The 19373-nt window shown below is 37.6% G+C and overlaps 1 protein-coding gene across 4 annotated transcripts in view; it reads right to left on the bottom strand.

Moving 5' to 3' along the window:
* METAP1D (methionyl aminopeptidase type 1D, mitochondrial) overlaps positions 1-19373 on the bottom strand; it is a 75684-nt gene that overhangs the window by 21263 nt on the left and 35048 nt on the right. For 2 of the 4 annotated variants that reach the window (XM_063318178.1, XM_063318179.1), the window contains exons 2-5: positions 17688-17851; positions 15474-15623; positions 3781-3929; positions 2852-2894 (exon numbers count right to left, since the gene is read on the bottom strand). In XM_063318178.1, coding sequence (XP_063174248.1) covers positions 2852-2894; positions 3781-3929; positions 15474-15623; positions 17688-17851 — 506 coding nt within the window. The remainder of the gene's footprint in view (positions 1-2851; positions 2895-3780; positions 3930-15473; positions 15624-17687; positions 17852-19373) is intronic. The other 2 variants (XM_063318181.1, XM_063318180.1) reach the window with 2 other exon arrangements.

A 19373-nucleotide genomic window follows, 5' to 3' on the forward strand; every position in this document is an offset into this window, starting at 1 on the left:
GTGTATTTCACAGAACATTTTCTGTGTAGAAAAGCAGCTTCCATAAGGTGAGATTTGGGCCCCTCAAATATATGCACAATGTAGGTGGCCATTATTGGGGGAGGAACAGAATGCTTAATCCTGTCTCAATCTCCATTTTTTCTACTCCAAATCTTCCAAACAAGTTGCCCCCAGCCTGTCAGATGAAAGATGCATGAAACCAGGAGTCTGAGAGTTCTAGTCCCACCTTAGGCACGAAAGCCGGCTGGGTGACCTTCGGCCAGTCACTCTCTCAGCCCAACTCGGTGCAATGGAGACTAGCCTCCTCGTGGTGCACCTCGGGCAACGTGACTTGTCACGGCTAAATAGTCTACACATCTGGCTGCTGGACCTCACGAGGATTTCCCAGCAAGAAAAGCAGCATGAACACCCAACTGCTATGCCATACAATAAAAAAAATAAAAATCTCACAAGGTTGTTGTGGGGAAAATAGGAGGAAGAAGGAGTATTAGGTCCATTCGCTGCCTTGAGTTATTTATAAAAACAATAAAGGCAGGATAGAAAATAAATACAAACAAACAAACAAACAAATAAATATCAGAGGAATCAGGTGTAGGAGAATTTTCTCAAGGATACATTTGGACTGGAGACCAGGACATAATTACACTGAAGCACAAATTGGCTTAGTGACAGTGCTGGAGTCAAAGACAGTCTAAAGAGGGGAGGGGTTACAGTCCCTCTTTATAGATTTAGGCAAATTATTCATGTGATTGGGTAGAGCAGCAAGCAGCAAGGTATTTGATTGGATACAAACAACAGCAAATATCTGATTGGATATAGCACATCATATTTGGTGAGGTCAGTAAGGCAATTAGGGTGTAACCATGAGGTAATGGGGCAGGACTACAAAGACAATGATGGTTCTGAGAAAACAAAGCGGCAGCATTTCATGAACATGGTTTCTTAATAGAGTTATTTTCTTTTGCTTTCCCTGTATCTTTCCCCAGGGTGTCAGGAATCCTTGGCCTTCTAAATGTGTTATGGCTGAACTGAGAGTTTAGTTTCCCTGGGAAAGTATATTTGGGTTGGGGGCTTTCAGCTTGCCCCCCATCATTCTCCTTTATCAGTTCACCAAGTAACTCTTGAGGATAAGGCCTATGTATGAATTTTGAATACTTGCACTTAAATGGTTGATATTAAAATTTTTAGTGTTGTACAGAATGCAGTAGGCATGGTTAATTAAAAACCAGAAACAAAAAGGGACATGGAAAAGAGGGACATGCAAAACTCCATATTCTGGTTACAGAACTTCCTGGTATTCCCCAGAACACATTGTTTTTCTCCCAGTATTTCTCAATCTGGCCATTTTGGTGGTAGTTATCATTTTCTGAAAAGAAATCTTCCAGAAGAGGAAGTGGTTGCTGATGTTCTGAATGAAACGGGGCTGGGCTCCAAAGAAAAAACAGGACCTGCTCTGGAAGATATACTACTGAAGAACAACAAACAACTCCAAAATGGCTGGATCAGCTTCTAAAATGTTCTGGGAACCCTGGACCGTTCCATCATCAGAACACAGAGTTTTGCACTCAACCACAAATTAATACTTATTATAGTACAACAATTGAACTATCTTAATACTTACCTAAACCATAATCAGAGGTATAGGTCATGGGTACAGTTCATAAGTTATACACACACAAACATAGGCATTTTAAATCAGTATTTTCTAAAAATCACCCTTAGCTGACACTAAGACAAAGAAGCAAACATGGAGAAAACTGACTATGATAGAAAAAAAGGCAGTTGAAAAGACAGGTACTGTGGGAAACTAAAACCACTATTAAAATCAAGGCATTTGTTTTAAAATCAAAAATTGATAGTTCAATTCACATAAGATTTCAAACTTCAACATTCTAGGAAAAATATATTCAAAATTTCAGGAGTTGTAGGAAAATGTGTCAATAACATTTCTTGAAATATTTACTTTTCCTAAACATATGCAAATAAGGACATAAACTCCTTATGTTTTCTTTGCTCATATATACAGTAACTACATTTTATAATGAATATTCATCATAGCAAAGTGTTTGCTGAATGCTTTATGTCCACGTATATACCTTATGCACCCAGTGGGATCTACAATTCAGCTTAGCCAAGGAACTGGGTTTAAAATGGAATCAGCCCCATGGGGATACCCAAGTACTTTGGATTAAGTGGGCTGTGGATCAAGTTGTGCATTTGTGAGTAAAGAGTTCAGGGCTCTTATGCCACAAACAGAACACAACGCTACCTTTGAGGATTTTAATAAATGTAGGGAACACTGCCAGCCAAAGGGTTGCTGTCCAAATAGACTGACACACAGGCCAATGTAGCCTCTAATGACAGAGTAAGATAATGACAGGCCCCACTCAAAATCAGCAGGAAGAGGAAGATCAATCTTGGCAGAGTGAAGGAAAAATGCCGGCTTTCTTCATGTTAGCTCATCTCATACATATCTGCCTTCAGCTGCTGCCCCAGTACTGGGGCGCTCTGCATTAACTACACGGTGGATCAATAACAATTACATCTTCTCAAAAACATGACACATAGCAGGATTGGGATGACATTTCACTTAGGCCAACACTGATCTCAGTGAATCTGATTCCAGCCCCAAATTCAAGTCAGGCCTAGGTCTAGTCAGAATAAGCACGGAGGGGGAAAACAACAACAGTAACAACACAAAAGGAAACTAACTGCTCTTGCCTTGGCTTTGGAGTAAAACTGCCAAACTCACCCTTGCACATTTGTAATTTACTGTTCGTCCTGCTGTGGTTATAAAATTTAAAAGTTGATAAAATGCAATGATGATGATGATGATAAACAAATTACTTACTGTGACATCAATGTTGATAATATCCCCATCCTGGAGAGGGCGGCTTAAGCATAATCAGAAGGTACAGGGAGAAAAAGACACAACACATAATGGTGACAGACAGTTCTTGGTAAAGACAGAGTAGCAAAGCAATTACACTTTATCCCATGTACCCCAAAGTCACACAGGAAAGTACAAATATAGTCTGAATAGAACAAGAAGGAGGCAAAGGGAATAACTATTTTTAATATTGAAACTCCCACCAGTTCAAGGTAACCCCAAACAAATAATTTAAATTGTATTTAATTTGAACTGTAAACTGCCCAGAGTCGCTTGCGAGATGGGTGTGCAGAAATACGAGAAATAAACAAATAAATAAGAGAAAGAACCCATAATATAAAGCAAAGGAATAAAAATCACCATCATGCTTATCTTATCATCATGGAAAGACTGACATTTGGCATCTCCTATTTTGCGAACAGGCAATATACATTAATAATTAGCAACATATTCATGTGTAATTAACACACACACTCCACCTTTTGATTTCTAGAAAATTAGTATAATTTTTCTGTTGAGTGACTTTTCTGTTTTTGATGATATATCCCAGATGAGGTGCTGAACCATGCTGGGAAAAGAGATGGCGAAGCAACAATCCTTGCTCTTATTATTATTATCCCCCTTTGGTATGTGCCAACATAATTTTCTTACTGCACAGCAAACAGTAGTACTTGCTTTCAATAAAGTGCAGTGACCGAGCCTGGCAGCTGTATCTTCTCCATTCATTTTGGCTGAAGGAGAACTTCCATACAAGCCAAATGGAATGGGTAGAGATCTGTAATGTGGCATATTAAGTAGGCTGAATGGATAGTATGTTTTGAGAGAATAAAACGGAAAAAGAAATGGATAGACACATCATCTTAATTTTGCAATAACAAAAACATGTGTACCTGTCAGGAATCCCATGGCCCACCACGTTGTTTACTGAAGTACAAACAGATTTTGGAAAACCTTTAAATCCTAGAGGTGACGGGTAACCGTTGTGCTTGATTATTTCATGGTGAACCAAGTAATCTATTTCTTCTGTAGCCATGCCAACCTAAAAGATCACAATTTCAAATTTGTGCAGAATTAAGCGCCTAGAGCAGTCTGCATATTAAACAAATGTGGCTAAAGGTTTTTTTAAACACACACACACACACGCTCTATTCCTATAGATTGGCTTAGTAGCAGTGCATTCTCCCAGGAAGCCTTTGGGCATCTCCAGGAACCCTCCCCCCACCCACCCCCAAATCACCTTCCCAAATACCACTGCCAGGCAAAGTTGTCTCTGCAAGCCTCCTTTGATCTGATTTATACGTGCAGCAGGGGGTTGGGACAGTATAATCAAATGTACTCTACCACTTCTTATGGCAGATGTGGTAGATGATGGGTCACATACATGAATGCTCCTCTAAATGAAGATCTTCTCTCAAGTAAACAGCTAGCTATTTTGAAACCCCTCTTCTCAACACAAATTACTAGCTTTTTAGCTGCAAGGAAGAATTGAGGTATCAAACACTCAAAAGGACTACTGTATTCCCTTGCTTCAAGACCTTTTGAGGGAAGACTGCCACTGCATCCTGCTCCAGCTGTAGCCCAGACCTGAAGCTGGAAGAACTGGATAGGGCAAATGGCATATTCTGTCCTGCTGCATCCATACTTCTTGGAGGCTTCCATATAGAATAAGGAAGACAGCCCTCTTAGGAGAGTGAATCCTTTGCTATACAGTAGTTGGAGTCCTAGGAAATGCCCCATATGGGGCACATTGTGCCACATTGTCATTGTTCCCATGGTTTAAGTTCATTCTGTCTACATATTTCTCTTTTGTTTCCTCAGTCCACTGTTGTGTATCAGAGGAAGACAATTACTTGATGTGAGGCTGTCTTTTTGCTTACATGATGCTCTAAGCTCCTGTGTATGCATGTTGAGAGTGCTATACAAATACAGGAAAACAATATGGCCATCCTCTATTTTATTTTAACCACATTTGCATTCTCCCACAGAACCATCTGCTTAGTAGCTTAGGCAAAATAATTTCCTTTTTCCCACAATCAACATGATTTTTCACTGTGCGTTGCTGACTGTATTATTCCCTGCCTTTAGAACTGCCATCCCATTTTAGTATTTCAGCCTATCCCTGGAAGCAGCGTATATATCAATGTAAGCAGCAGTGACAACGACGCTGATATTCCTGTATTAGCATTTCCAATCTAGCACCCCAATTTTAGATACCTATCATTTCCAGAAACATTCATTTTTGCAGCTCAAATTTTCTAGATTTTGATTTGTACTGGAATTGATTATTTCTGGTAAGATTGTGCAACAAAGGTCCAGATCATGTTTGAATATAAATAAAGTGTGGGAAAATGTACTTATCATTGCAACTCCTTTTCCTGGAACAGTACCAAGATAGGAAATAGGCAGGGTTGAACTTTGAAATTTAGTAGAAAAACCTCTCTCATTGTCAAGAAGTGGCTTTGAGTGTTCCTGTGAAAATTGGCTGCGATTTGAATGAGGTATAAACCCATGAATGTGATACTTTAACAAAGGAATTATGATGGGTATAAACTATCAGTACCTTTCTTACTATACAAAGATATGCATCTTTGCAACATAGCAAAAGATTTAGGAATTAGGTACATAGAAGCTATTGCTGAATTCTGTTTTTCATTAAAATAGATATTGTGATTGAAGACAGGGAGAAACAAAGAGATAAACTGTTGTCTCACCAAACTTGGATAACAAAGTTTGGGGAAACACGATAGATTTCAGTAATTCAAATCTATTACTCAGATAGCGAGAATCCCATCAATTCCAGAGATGGGCTGTGACCTCAGTGCCTTCCAGCTAAGATGCAACCTCTAAATAAACAAGGCAACAAAACTGTTGTTTATTGGTATATATGATTGCTAATTAATTCCCCAATTATATCCTTTGTACATATTTAATTAACATTTTATGTGTGTGTCAGTCCATATAGATAATCTGTGGAGGGGTTTTTTAAGCCATTGCTGAAATAAAACCATTGAGCAAAGAATAGTAAAATGGTAATGAGGAAAAGAAAATAATACTCATACTTCCAAAATCAATCAATCCATTCTTATATATAAAATATTGAAGTGAAAATGCATCTTAATATTAAATTAAAATTCTGTGAAAATAGTTAATTAAGAAATATGGAAACATTATTAGAGATTAATTTCCTTGAATAATCAGTACAGTATTCAATATACAGATTCCATCTGCTCAAAAATCTTGGATTTTACTAATGCCAATCTGCTTGATTTTCTGTAATTGTACTGTTTGCCCCGATTTACTAATCCATACCTGACATATAATTAGTAGCATTTTTCTGATTTTTGTTGTGATTAATTTTGCTGCCATCAAAATTAGATTTCATTGATTGGTCTGTTTTAAGTACCTGGCACTGAAAAAATGATAACATGGTTTTTAGTTGAAAAGTCGGTTTAACCTGTCTTCACTTGCCTCTAGAAGGCTTAAATTTTAGACATAACCATATATGCAGATATCCAACTGACTACATAAGTAATATTTTTATACACTTTGCTAATCCTACATGAATTTAGTAATTCTTTTTAAAAGTAACCCAAGTAGAGTTTGGCATTACATCTGCAAATATTAATTTCCATTAATATTCTAAAATAATATTTTAATTGCTTTTGCCCAAAACAGCATAATTTTGATAACAGACATTTAAACATTTTTACTTCTAAGATTCATTTTTAAAAATGTATTTAATACTAATCTTAAAAAGTCATTACTTAATACACTGTGTTATATATAATCTTCCGTCTAAATATACTGGAACCACTGCAGTTTGTCCATTACAGAAGGTCACTTTTTTCACATACCCTTGTTTAAATAGGTAACCAGCAATATCTGTCTGTCTATCAAAACCGAGGCACAAAACCGGTGCGCACTATCTATCAATCAAAACCTATGCAAAAAAATCTATGAAAACTGTGTTTTCATAATCCATTGCTTTTATTCTGGATGTTTTTTTCCTGATAGGCCAAGACAATTTTGATGGTTGCAATTTACAACCCTTTCATTCCAATATTTATTATACTTGCGAATAGGATATGCAGTTTGATATCTTAAGATGATTTTGCCACTCCCACAGCCCAAGCCTTAGTAGAGTCCCTCCAAAAGTTGCCACCAAGTGGTAATTCTTAACATGAGCGTGGGTGCTTCAAAGGTATTTTATTTAAGTTTCTTTTTATCAAATGTATTGTTTGTTCTAGAGCCTCGTGTGGCGCAGAGTGGCAGGCGGCAGTATTGCAACCAAAACTCTCCCCGTGACCCGAGTTCGATCCCTGCGGAAGCTGGATTCTCCGAGAGCTGGCTCAGGTCGACTCAGCCTTCCATCTTTCCGAGGTCGGTAAAATTAGCACCCAGCTTGCTGGGGAGGGTGACTGGGGAAGGCAATGGCAAACCACCCCGTACTATAGTCTGCCAAGAAAACATCGCGAAAGTGGTGTCCCCCCCAAGGGTCAGACATGACTCAGTGCTTGCACAGGGGACCTTTCACGCTTCACATTGTTTGTTCTGGCTCCATCCACTTGTTAGAATGTGATCCCTGGCATGCCATCAGAAGGTAAACACAATCTTTGGCTGAAAAGGATTGCATGCCCTTGGTTTTAAGTGATCAGCCTTACTCCTACAATTATCTCATTACAGAATCATATTGTGGAATATTTGCACCTAACATGAGTCTTTTAGGTTTCAGCCTTTCCTGTATTGCAAGTTCTACTTCAGTTTCTTATCTGATCATATAAAATCAGTTAATATATTTTGCCAGGATGCCAGGTCTTTAAGGATATCTCAATTGGAAGGTTTTTGCAGCATGGTAATGTTTTGATAGCTGTATCATTTTTATCAAACAACATTGTGAAGCCAAGCGTGCTCGTGTGTATTTTTATTTATTTATTTTATTTGTTTATATTTCAAATTTTGTCACCGCCCATCTCACTCAAATTTCCCCCCATAAATATGCATAATTTAGGGTATGTAGTTCTGAACATTTCAGGCTTGCTTGACCATTTTAAGTTATTCAATCTGACAGTTTTCCACTGTCGCAGTCTTAAATATTTATTTCCATTAACTTCATTGTGGCTCTGTTTAATTTATAACCTGCAACTTTACATGATGTTGCAAGACACTAGGCGTTGATTTAATCACCTGCATATAATACATGTTATTTAATATAATTTAATAATATGACCCTCTCTAATAATTTTTAGCAAATGGCTCTACACTTACAGCAAATATCCCCATCAAAGTTTTTGAGTAAACTTAGCAATCGTGCTATAAAAGGACTGGACTGCTAACTGGCTAAAAGCAGAAAACAAAGAGTAGTAATAGATGGCCAATTTTCTCACTGGAAGGAAATAAGAAACAGAATCCCTTGAGCAGCTGTATTGGGAGCTGTGCTTCTTAACTTGTTCATAAATGATCTTGACTGAGGAGGAAGCCATGAGCAAGCCAAGTTTGCAAATTTTAACAAATCATTCAGGGTGGTAAAATCCAAAAGCAATGCAAAGAGCTCCAGAAGAATCTCTTCAAATTGGGTGAATAATCAATTGAGTGGTAAATGTGGTTCAGTCTAAATACACACATGCTGGGGCAAACGGCTCTAACTTTAAATATACAATGATGGTGGTCTGAGTTGTCTATAACTAATCAAGAACAAAATATTGGGCAGGGCAATGAAGATGTGAACTCAAAGTGCAGCAGCTAGGAAAAAAGGCAGATTCCACACTAGGGACCGTTAGGAAAAGGACTGAAAACAGGATCTGTAATATTGTAATGCCTTGCACAATTAAATAAGAGTTTAGCATAATAAATTTGTGGAAGGTAAATATATTTATCATTCAGGTCTATCAAAAGCCTCCTTAGTAAGGAGGATTTAGTATGGAAAGCCACAGGGATTTCCAGCACAGATGGTCTCCATAATTAAAAGAAATTCTAAAAGTTGGGCTACTCTGAAAAATCCGGTCCACTGATGGGTGCACATTGGCAAGGCAGATGTAAAATGGCATTACTTTCTTCTTGGAAGGGATCTTTTTTTTTTCTCCGTTTGCTTCTCACTGTGGGGAATGATATGGAAAAGTATAGATCAGGTTGAAAATTGGTTTAAATATTCCTGCTCTCTTAAATATCCCCAGCAGGGATATTTTACTATAGGTAGGATAGTTTTAGAATCTTTTGGATCCAGGTTCCTGCTGCCAACCCAACCACACCCCATTTCCAGAGCTGAGATTACCTGATTTTGGCAGAAACCAGCTATGGAAATTGAGAGGCATATCCAGCATCTGATTTTTCCTTTTGAGTTTGGAGACCTGTCTCCAGCCATGGAATGGGAAACATAAGGAATCTCACTGTGGCATTTTATAAAGGAAAGAACTGGTATACAATATATCTATTTTCAATGACATTATTAACTGGACATAGCAGTTAATTCTATTCAGTCTTGGAATAAATGTTGTACGCATGTTATAATCCTGTTTTAAACCCTTTGTGGAAAATTAGGGTCCTTTCTGGTGTATGGGTGAGTTCTATTTTTTGCTCATTCTGTGCATAATTCAAGTGTGGTCAGAGAGTAAAGTATCTATGCTTACCAAATTTAGCTGGAAAGCTATAAAGACCGGGAATTTTATTTAAAACTAAACTCTTTAGTGATTTAATTTTTTCTTTTTAAGAAAAAACTTTTTAAATCTTAATTTTGATTTTAAAAAAAACAGAATTATTTTACTTTACATATTATATGATGCATCATTCCTCAAAAGAGGCTATGTATTTATTAAGTTTCCATTAGACTGCATTAAGATAATATTGATGAAATGAGCCTCTTCTTTTGCTGATTTGTTACACATGCAATCTGTACCAAACAATTTATCCTGCGTTTTGCCAAATATATCTGTTTGGTAAAGCTCAAGACCTAACTTGCTTATGTAAAGTTTACAATTTTATAAATTTCTACTTCTTTTGTTTTCAAAGATTCAAACATTATATGTTCTGTCCCAAAACTGAATTATTTTATTACAGCTGTCTTTGATTCTGCATTTCTTTTAGTCAGAAGAAATGACAACATCTATGCCTTATTTATACCCAGCATTAGAAATTGAGTAACTTGACCAGTATCACTTAATGGTAAGACTTCTTTCAATATTTCAGTTATTTCTGTTTTTATTTCTTTAATGGAAATGGATTTAATTTCCGTTTGCAGGCAGGCTGAATCTTGGATTTTGATTCACAAAATTAAGGGGGTGTAGGATGATAATATAGGAGATTTGTTCAACTCTTCTAATGCTACGATAAATCTACCAGAATCAAATATATTCCTGTGTAAGTATGATGTACAGTATATCTGAGAGCAGTAGAAACATAGTAATTCAATAAACTGGAAGTTTTCCAAACAATTTTTTTTTAATCTGGGGAATGTGTTTACTGTCTTTAGCAGCATGACATATTCTGTTAAAGTCACCTACCATCATGATTTCTCCTTCATCAAATCCAATAATTACATTAAATAACACAGCTGAGTGTTTTGGTAGATAAATACATATCAAAGAAATCATCCTATCTTCTAAAACACTGTTGGCCAACATATATCTTCCATTAACATCCTCCTTAACATTCAGGGCTTAGAATGGAATCCAATGCCACATTTGCTTGCCATTGTGGAAATTGTTTTTGCAGATGAAAATGGGAGAGATTTAATTGTAGCCCATGCACCTTTAAAATTGGATTCATATTTTTTAATCTGTCTTATTATTTTTTTCTCCTCCATTTTAACTCCAGTCTAGGGATCGTGGTCAAATCCTGTATCCCACCTTCTCCTTTCTTACTTTCCTTTCCCTTATACATTTTTCCCTTTCTCTTTTTTTCTTCTGCCAATTTCAAAAACATATAAAAAATCTTCTGTTATAAACTAAAATATCTCTTAGAAATTTTACACAAAACTCACATCCAGTTTTAAAGAAGTTCAAGTTTAAATAATCCAAGTGATTTTTAAAAACAGCTAAGACAGTAGGATTAATATTTTTCAATGGATTTTGTTTGGAAATCGCAATATACTGTTGCTGAGAACCAGAGTAGTATATGAAACCCTAGGTTCAGTATTAATATTGTATTATTTGTTCAATGCAATATTAGCAAATGTGTATATTTCATTTTAAAGCAGGTAAAGTAACATTAGTAGATTTTCACCTACTGCTTTTGTTGTGATTTTTTTCATACATAATCCCCGGGGCTTTGCATCAAGACTTTGGCTGTTCTAGATCAACATGTTAAAACAATAGTGCTTTCAACACCAGCTTGACATAGGGAATTCATCAAGTATCCTTTCTAGTCAAACACAGATCTAAAATGAACAAAATATTTCAGATTTGGATTTTGATGAAGAGTTCTGATCCAGTGACTGGCAGTGACTCAAACATGATCTTGAAAGGAATGAGTTTTCAGTTTTCAGTGTATGACACCATGTATTTTAAAGAACTGCAAGCCCTCACTGTCATGAGTACTGATGGCGAGCAGGAGGGGGCCCCTATCCAGGGGGGAAAACGCATGCGTAGTACTGAGGAATTAAGCAGCCATTCAAAGAGACACAGATCAGACCCGCCTTAACCTTTGGGGTTTATCTGTCTGGGTTTTCCCACGCTTCTTCAGTTTGTTAGGATTTTCTGTCTTATGTAGCAGTAATAAACACTAGAGACCTACTCCTCGTCTCAGCGTGGTTCCTGACTGTTAGGACACTCACAAGCTTTGAAGAAACTGCTTAGGTCATCAATTTATCAGATGGTTTTAGAGCCATCATTTTAAAAAAACTTCATCCTAACTGGTAGAATGGTTTTACTAATAGGCCAAGTAACAGTTCTAATGGGGCAACTTTATAGAGAAAATGAAGGAAGGGGAAAGGGTTAAATTATTCTCCTTTTGGTGTTCCCTTTTTTCCCTTTTGTATTATTTCATGCAGTTCTTGCTGGATATCATTCCCTCTAATAGAAAACTCTGTGTCCCACGCCAAGAAAGATGGAGTCAAAATTAGTTTGCAGAGAAACCAGAGGGGGAACTCGGCATGCTCGAGGAAACCCTGAAGTTTGCAGAAGTACAAAGCATATTTTCCAAGAACCATCAAAGTCCCCCCTTCTGTACACAACCTACGGAGGAGTGGAGATATGAAATGATGGAAAAGAAAAGCAGAAAACAAGGGATACAAATCCATCTGTCTGAATGCCTTACCGCTTATTCATTATCTTGCAAAAAGGTATGGGTGGTGAAATGGAATGCTGAAGAGGAATCAGCAAAATGAAACATACGATACCATTTTATTGTCATTCCCACTCATCACTCCTATTTCAAGTCCCTCTTCATCCATTCTTCTTCTTTTATTCTATCTTATTATATAAACATGCAACTCCTTTCTCTTCTTTTGGTTGTTTATACTGTCACTTAACAAAGCCTTTCCTTCTAAGGCAAACTTCTAAGTTCATCTTATGTTAATAGACTATTCATCCAAAAATGTTTATCCCTTCCGTTGTAAGATCTGCTATTTTTCCCCTGTTCTTCCCACTTCTTGAATGTTTTTAACATCATGTGGGTTGTTGTTTGACTCCATTCCACTTATATAAAAAATAAAGATAACCCTGACTCAAGCCCTAGGCTTGGTTACCAATGGATTCATCCATACAGTTTTCTTGACAACAGTATGTAGGCTTCCCCTTGTCTTCTTCTGGGATATACTTTTTGAAAATTTTCTCTTCTAGCCCACAGTCTGGAATTCCTTGATGGTCTTCTATCCAAGTACTAACATTAGTAAAGCTTGCTGAGTTTCCAAGGCCAAAGTCACCAAGGTTTAGGATTGTGTCTAATGGCATACATCTGCTGATGGAATGGCATCTACCCACATCAGTGCTTCTGTGCAAAGCTTTCTCTCTCCTGTTGCTGCAATTTTTCTTTTAACTTCTCTTCTATTCCTTGTGTTTGAATTCTGTGATTTTTATCTGTTTTTCCCCAATTCAGAACACATATTTTAAAATGTCAGCTTATAATTGTCCATTACCCACTCCATATATTTCCTTCCTTTAGGGTAAGGTAAAGGTTTCCCTTGACATTAAGTCCAGTCGTGTCCGACTCTAGGGAGCGGTGCTCATCTCCGTTTCAAAGCCGAAGAGCCGGCGTTTGTCCGTAGACATTTCCGTGGTCATGTGGCCGGCATGACTAAACGGAACACCGTTACCTGCCCGCCGAAGCGGTACCTATTAATCTACTCATATTGGCATGTTTTCGAACTGCTAGGGTCCTTTAGTTGAACTCAAATTCTTGACTATTCTTCTTACATTTCTATATTCTTTCCTTACATTAGATTTCCCCCCCTCCTCTTTTGATTTCAACAATCCTTTAATTTCTTTTGTAAGTTTGGCTTTGGCTGTTGTTTTTCCTTAAGCGTGTTTATCACAGCATCTGAACTTCACTGAGATGTTTACTGTTTTTGCTTTTTCCAGCTAACAGTACCTTTTTACATACCTTTGTTTCATTCTTAAGATAGTTAATTCTTCACCTATTCAAGTCAATAACCTCTGTGTAACATTCAATTCTCATCTTAATTTTTCTATCCAGCCAGTCTGTCATTCAAACTTTTTGTTTTCATCTTTGGAGTATTGGAAAAATTGGTCCTTACCTTTCCCGTGTCATAGCTAAAACCTTGTTTCACTGTTTTATGAAGCCTCATCTCCATTACTTCAATATTCTTCTTGGGCTTCATCATTCATATCCTGTACCTTTCGTTTTGGTCCTTAATCCAGCTGCTTGACATACTCAAGTGCTTGTCATTTCAGCCATCTGACTCTTCTTTTTTTGTTCTCTCTTCTAGCTCCTATTTTCCTTTCATCTTCACTAGAAACTTCTTTAGGTTACATTTACATCTTGACAGGCTCATGCTGCTCATTCAAATTCATCTTCTTCTACACTGCCCTCCACTCTCCATTTCTGTTTTCCATCTCTGCCCCTCTTCTGGCTACATAGTATCAGTTGATTTGTTGATAATAATTTCTGCCTAAAGGATAGCTCAACAAAGCTCAAACACAGTCATGTTTGCTATTTCGATTATATGAATGGAACTTTGCAATGTTTTGATTAAGACAAGCAGAGCCATTTCCCACTACCAAGTTCTTTTTCTGCCCATTCCATGCAAAGAAGAACTGCAAAATTCATCATTTAAAATCTGTCATCATGCTAAAATTATGAACCTTGGGGATTAGATTAGATAGCCTTTTGGTCCCTGAGTATTTATTAGTTATAGAAACCTTGATGCACATTCTTCACTTTACAATTTTGAAAGAGTATCCTCAGCTTATGAATGATGAGATATTAATCTGGCTTGCAGTGCAGAAGGAAGGAAGCATGTAGGGCTTCTTACATTTCTCTGGCCCCAAAGCTTCTTTGGAAAAGCTAAAACATGTCATTTTAAAATATTGCCATAGTATCATCATCAACTTATGTGGAATAGTAGTTAAGGTATTGGACAGGTTCAGCTCTTCACTAGGACATGGGGATCATTGGATGAATTTGGGTTAGTCACTCTCAGCCAAACCTACCCCACAGGATTGTTGTGGGGATAAAATGAGAGGAGACCTCCTGTATGCTGCTTTGCAAAATCTGGGGAAAAAATGTGGGATATAAATGCATTAATAATGTGCGTTGTTTTTAAATGTGATTGTTTTTTCATTGTGCTTGCAATTTTTCTTATATATTTAATGTAATAAATGGTACAGACATTATGCCTTACAAACAGGTTACAAATACAGAATATGTCTGGAGGAGGGGGAAGGCAGAAAAATCTCTAGAAAAACAGTCCTGTATAAACCAATCCATTGTATATACCTATACAGCTGGAAATCAGCAAGTTTGAACAAAGAATCTGCTTGTGACCAAACAACAGAGCTTCTCATCTGCCTTCACACACAGATAAGTAACACAAATTGCTGATATATTTACTCAAAAGAATTGGACACCAATCCCTGACTATTATTAAAGCCACAAGGGTTTTACAAAGCTTCAAATACATAATAAATTCTACTCAGCTTTGAATCTGAGAGCAAAGCCAGAGTTTAATAATGTGGTTTTAATTGTTCAGTTTATAACGACAAGCTCTTATTCTTTTTTCCAATACTGTAGTCAAGACAGCAGAATTCCATATTCTCACAGGCACAAACCGTTGTCTCTTTCTGGCCTTCCACAGTGTGAAGGCCAGAAATTCAAATGTTCCCAATATAAAAGCAAAATAAAATAAACATGTGAAAAGCTGCTTAATTTTCATGGCATATACTGAAATTGGATTTGGGTTCTTTTGTGTAGATATAGATCAGGGGAAGATGGGCCAAGGAGGGTAACTTATGAATAATCAAGCTGGTTATGTTGAATCAAGCATGTTGAAGGTAAGAATTCTATTGCAATCAGTCCGCAGTGTTTATGATGTACAATAAAACAATTAAATACATACATACATACATGAAACTGAAAAACAAAATCTCTGCAAAATTTCAAAAAGTAAAGCCAGGAGCTGCCAAATTTGTGTTACCTTTACACTCCTCACAGCCAGAAGCAGGACATGACGGGCCAGCCGACAAGCCTGACGAAGCAGTTGAATCTGATCTTCATTCTTAAGGTCTATTTCGTCCCCCAAGTCAGGCAGAACGCCTGTCGTCACATAGTCTGGCTGCTTTATATGCTTGGGAAAAAAAAGGAACAAAAATGGAGATCAGAACACGGAGCATGACAATGGGATCATTTTCTCAGATACAGCCCCCTGCTTCAGCCTGCCCTTTTGGTTGTCTGAGTGACCTTCCTAAGCCATCAGGGCAAACCCTGAAGGCTGCCTCAGAATTTGTCCCACTGCCCTTTTGAACTTAACATTGCTTGTTACTGGCAACTTGCAGAGCCAGTTAGCCCTACAGCACCGAAATTCAGGATATCACAGCAGCTTTTCACTCAGACCAAAGGTACCTAATGGTATTCTCACTTCTAGTTTGCCTTTAAAAAAAAAAAATCCACATTTTCAAAACAAGCCAGCTAACTTCACAGAGTTCTGAACTGATATATGAACCAAGGAGAAATCCTAACCTGTTTGCATAAATCCTTAATCCCATAAAAATGGATCAAAATTCTGTTCTCGGTGTAGAACAGAACTACCAATGTAGCAGTTTGTTTTCCTCCAGCATTATTCTAAACCCTTGCACACATATCACATAGAAAGTGTGTACAGGTCTATGGATATGGATGTGTGTCTTTATATGCCTGTGTGTGTGTATGTGTATAGAATTTTATAAATAAAAATATTCTTGATCTGTTAGGTTTCTAACACGAAAGATATTAGACCTCAACACTGGCCTGTATTTTATTCATTTATTAATTTGTGAGTTAGATTTCTATCCTTCCTTTCCTCCAGGGGCTCAAGGTGGTGAACAAAGCCTGAAGTCACTGGGCGCTTCCATGACTGAGTGTGGATGAAACTAGATCTCTCCTAGGATAGGTGTAATGCCTACACCACAGTGGTACTGCAGTGTTCAATTTCTCGGTGGGCAGGAGACTATTTTATTCTTCCTTCTCATAGTTCAGCAGTACCTAATCACCAGAGAAAGTACAGCTGTGTAGTTCAGAGACTCATGGGGGACGGAATACATCCTTTTTACATCCACATCCACACTGTAACACACCCCATACCCATCAAATTTCTTCCACTGCGGACAGGTAATTTCGGAGAGGTCAGGGGTTACACCTGAGCTTCTGAATCTTCTGGAGGGCCATATGAGGCTCGCTGATCATGACATTGGAAGAGACATGACTATATTTTTTTCACTCCAACATTCAGCACTGAGGGGCGACACAAGCCAGAATCCTCTGAGAGGCAAGCCATTCCCATTCCCAATCTCACAACCCTCCAAACCTGAAAAAAATCTCCCATCCCAGGCTTTAGACTAGGCTCAGAAATTGTTTAAAAAAAAAGTGAGAAGATGGCAGTGACAGTTCACTTTCATCAGCTTACTGCAAAGAAAACAAGAACCTATCCTTGTACTCCTCAGGGGTCAAACACCACTCAATGAAGTTTATAACTCAGGAGATACACACACACACACACACACACACACAGAGCACAACCTCAATAATCAAAGCCATCACAGCTCAAGTAAGTATTTTTAATGAATATGAAACAAGAAAACAGCAATATCACCGTGCATTTTCTAAGAATCTTTCTGAATCAAGATTCAAACAATGAAGTATACCAGTTGTTTGAAATACGTTATGTAGCCATTTTTCTATTACTTGTTTTAAGCAATATAATAATTAGCTTGTTAAGACATATATCGTGACAGTTGAACAACATTTTAATACGAACTTGTTTAGCTGGGAGCATGCTAATCAATAAAGCTTATGGTGGATAGAACTGTTTTTAGATTTGCGATTTTAAAAATGCACGTAAAAAGAATTGCTGATGTATGGTCAATTCCCATTTACATGATTTATAACCAGTTGCACCAATTTTTAAACAAGAGGCTAACAAAAAAGTCGTATTTGGGCCATAGCAGCAGGAGTATCAGGCTGAAACTGGTTGAGCAATTGATAGAAACCCTCTTTAGCATAGCAGGGACTAGAACCCTTTGTGCACCAATGTTCCACCAAGCAAAATCATGATTCAAACTCCTAATTGTTGGGAGTGAATGTACTTGATCGTTCATCTGACGAACCTCTATATTGACTGGAGAAAGGATCAATAGAACAATAGAAATTACAGTACCTTAGGAACTGGATGAGCAGGAGAAACATCAGCTGGCCAAACCACCTTATAAGCATTTTTTTGTCTGTGGCAAGAAAGGTATCTTCTTTGACAAATGCTTGACTGGTGTAAGTAGATATGATTAACTGATGAGAAGAAAACACGCTGACAGCCAGTCACATAGCCTGCGAATAAATATATATGGTACAGTATCTGCATCAATTGAATAGCTGAATTACCTTTTATTACCATATAACTACACTGTAATCATATTAACGACAACAATGCTTTTTTGAAAGTTTGGCTTTGCTCTGCTTTTGCAAATACACCATATGCAGAGATCATGATTGCTCAATGTGACAGTGAGATCTTCTAGTGTGGCCCAAGAGAAGATTATTCAAATACTTTTAACCAATTTACATGCCCTATAGAGATCATGGTTTACCATCAGCCACATCATATTAAATTCCAGGAAAAAATTGGGAGGAACCAAAAATATATTACATTCTTCTAATTGAGAAAGCTATATACAGCAGGCTTAAGGAAATCAGCTTATTCAGTGTACTAAAAAGGGATAGTAGATGGTCTCTAGCATTACCAACCATCTATTGTGAGTAAAAGAATTCCCTGTTCTCTAAGAAAGAAAACCAAGTAAGCAATGTTGGCTGATCTCAAAATGCTAAGCAGGGTCAGATTTGGTCAGCACTCAATCACCAGAAAATCCCAGGATTGAGAAGTTGAAAAACTATACTTGGAGAATCTCTATGAAGACACTGGGAGCCAAGCTTAATTCAAAGGAGACTCTTATCTTTTAATGGATAACACAGGCATCCATTCTCCTTCTCTTCCTTCTTTTCTCCAGGCCAATCAAAGCAAATATATTGGGTTTTTTCCCCCCTATGCTGATGATAAAAAAGAAGATTTCACCCAAATTTTACCTCTAAAATTCTGGATGGCATTCTGGATGGCTACTTCATTTAGCCATCATTCCCAATACAAATGCACAGCAGATATGTGCATACAGTATTACAGAAAAGAACACCAATAATAAGTTAGATTTCAAAACAAACAAGTGGAATACTGCTTGTGCAATGAAACATCCGTGGCAGGAAGAGAATGGAGCAAAGGGGGCTGCAGGGTAGGGAAATAAGAAGAATCTAGTGAGGCTGCTTTGTGCAAGCAGAAGACATCTCTGAATCCAAGTCCCTGTTTGCTATTATGAAGATGACAGAAATTATACAATACTGTAGAAAAAAAAAGAAGAGGGGAGCCTGGCAAAGAGATAACAAGGATGGAACTAATAGAGGTGTACTTGTTCTGATAACGAACAGCAGGAGTGAGTGGCCCAATATTTTACTGCCTGAGGTGCTATGCTTTAGTCAAAGTCACATACCAAAAGTCTTTCAAGGAATCTTGGTTCCTAAGATCTCATCGCTGCTCCATGTTGAGGATAAAAATACTTTTTTTTTTGTGCCTGAGTCAGCACTGACTCCTGGTAATTGCTTGGAGAAGTCCTTGCAGTTTTCTTGGCAAGATTTCAGAAGTGGTTTGCCACTGCCTGCTTCCTAGGGCCGAGAGGGAGTGACTGGACCCAGATCACCCAGCTGGCTTTGTGCCAAAGGCAGGACTAGAACTCATGGTCTCCCGGTTTCTAGTCTAGTGTCTGAACCACTACACCAAACCGGCTCTAAAAATGACAAACGCTAT

This window comes from Candoia aspera, chromosome 1 (assembly GCF_035149785.1).
Source record: "Candoia aspera isolate rCanAsp1 chromosome 1, rCanAsp1.hap2, whole genome shotgun sequence".
Taxonomy (NCBI): domain Eukaryota; kingdom Metazoa; phylum Chordata; class Lepidosauria; order Squamata; family Boidae; genus Candoia; species Candoia aspera.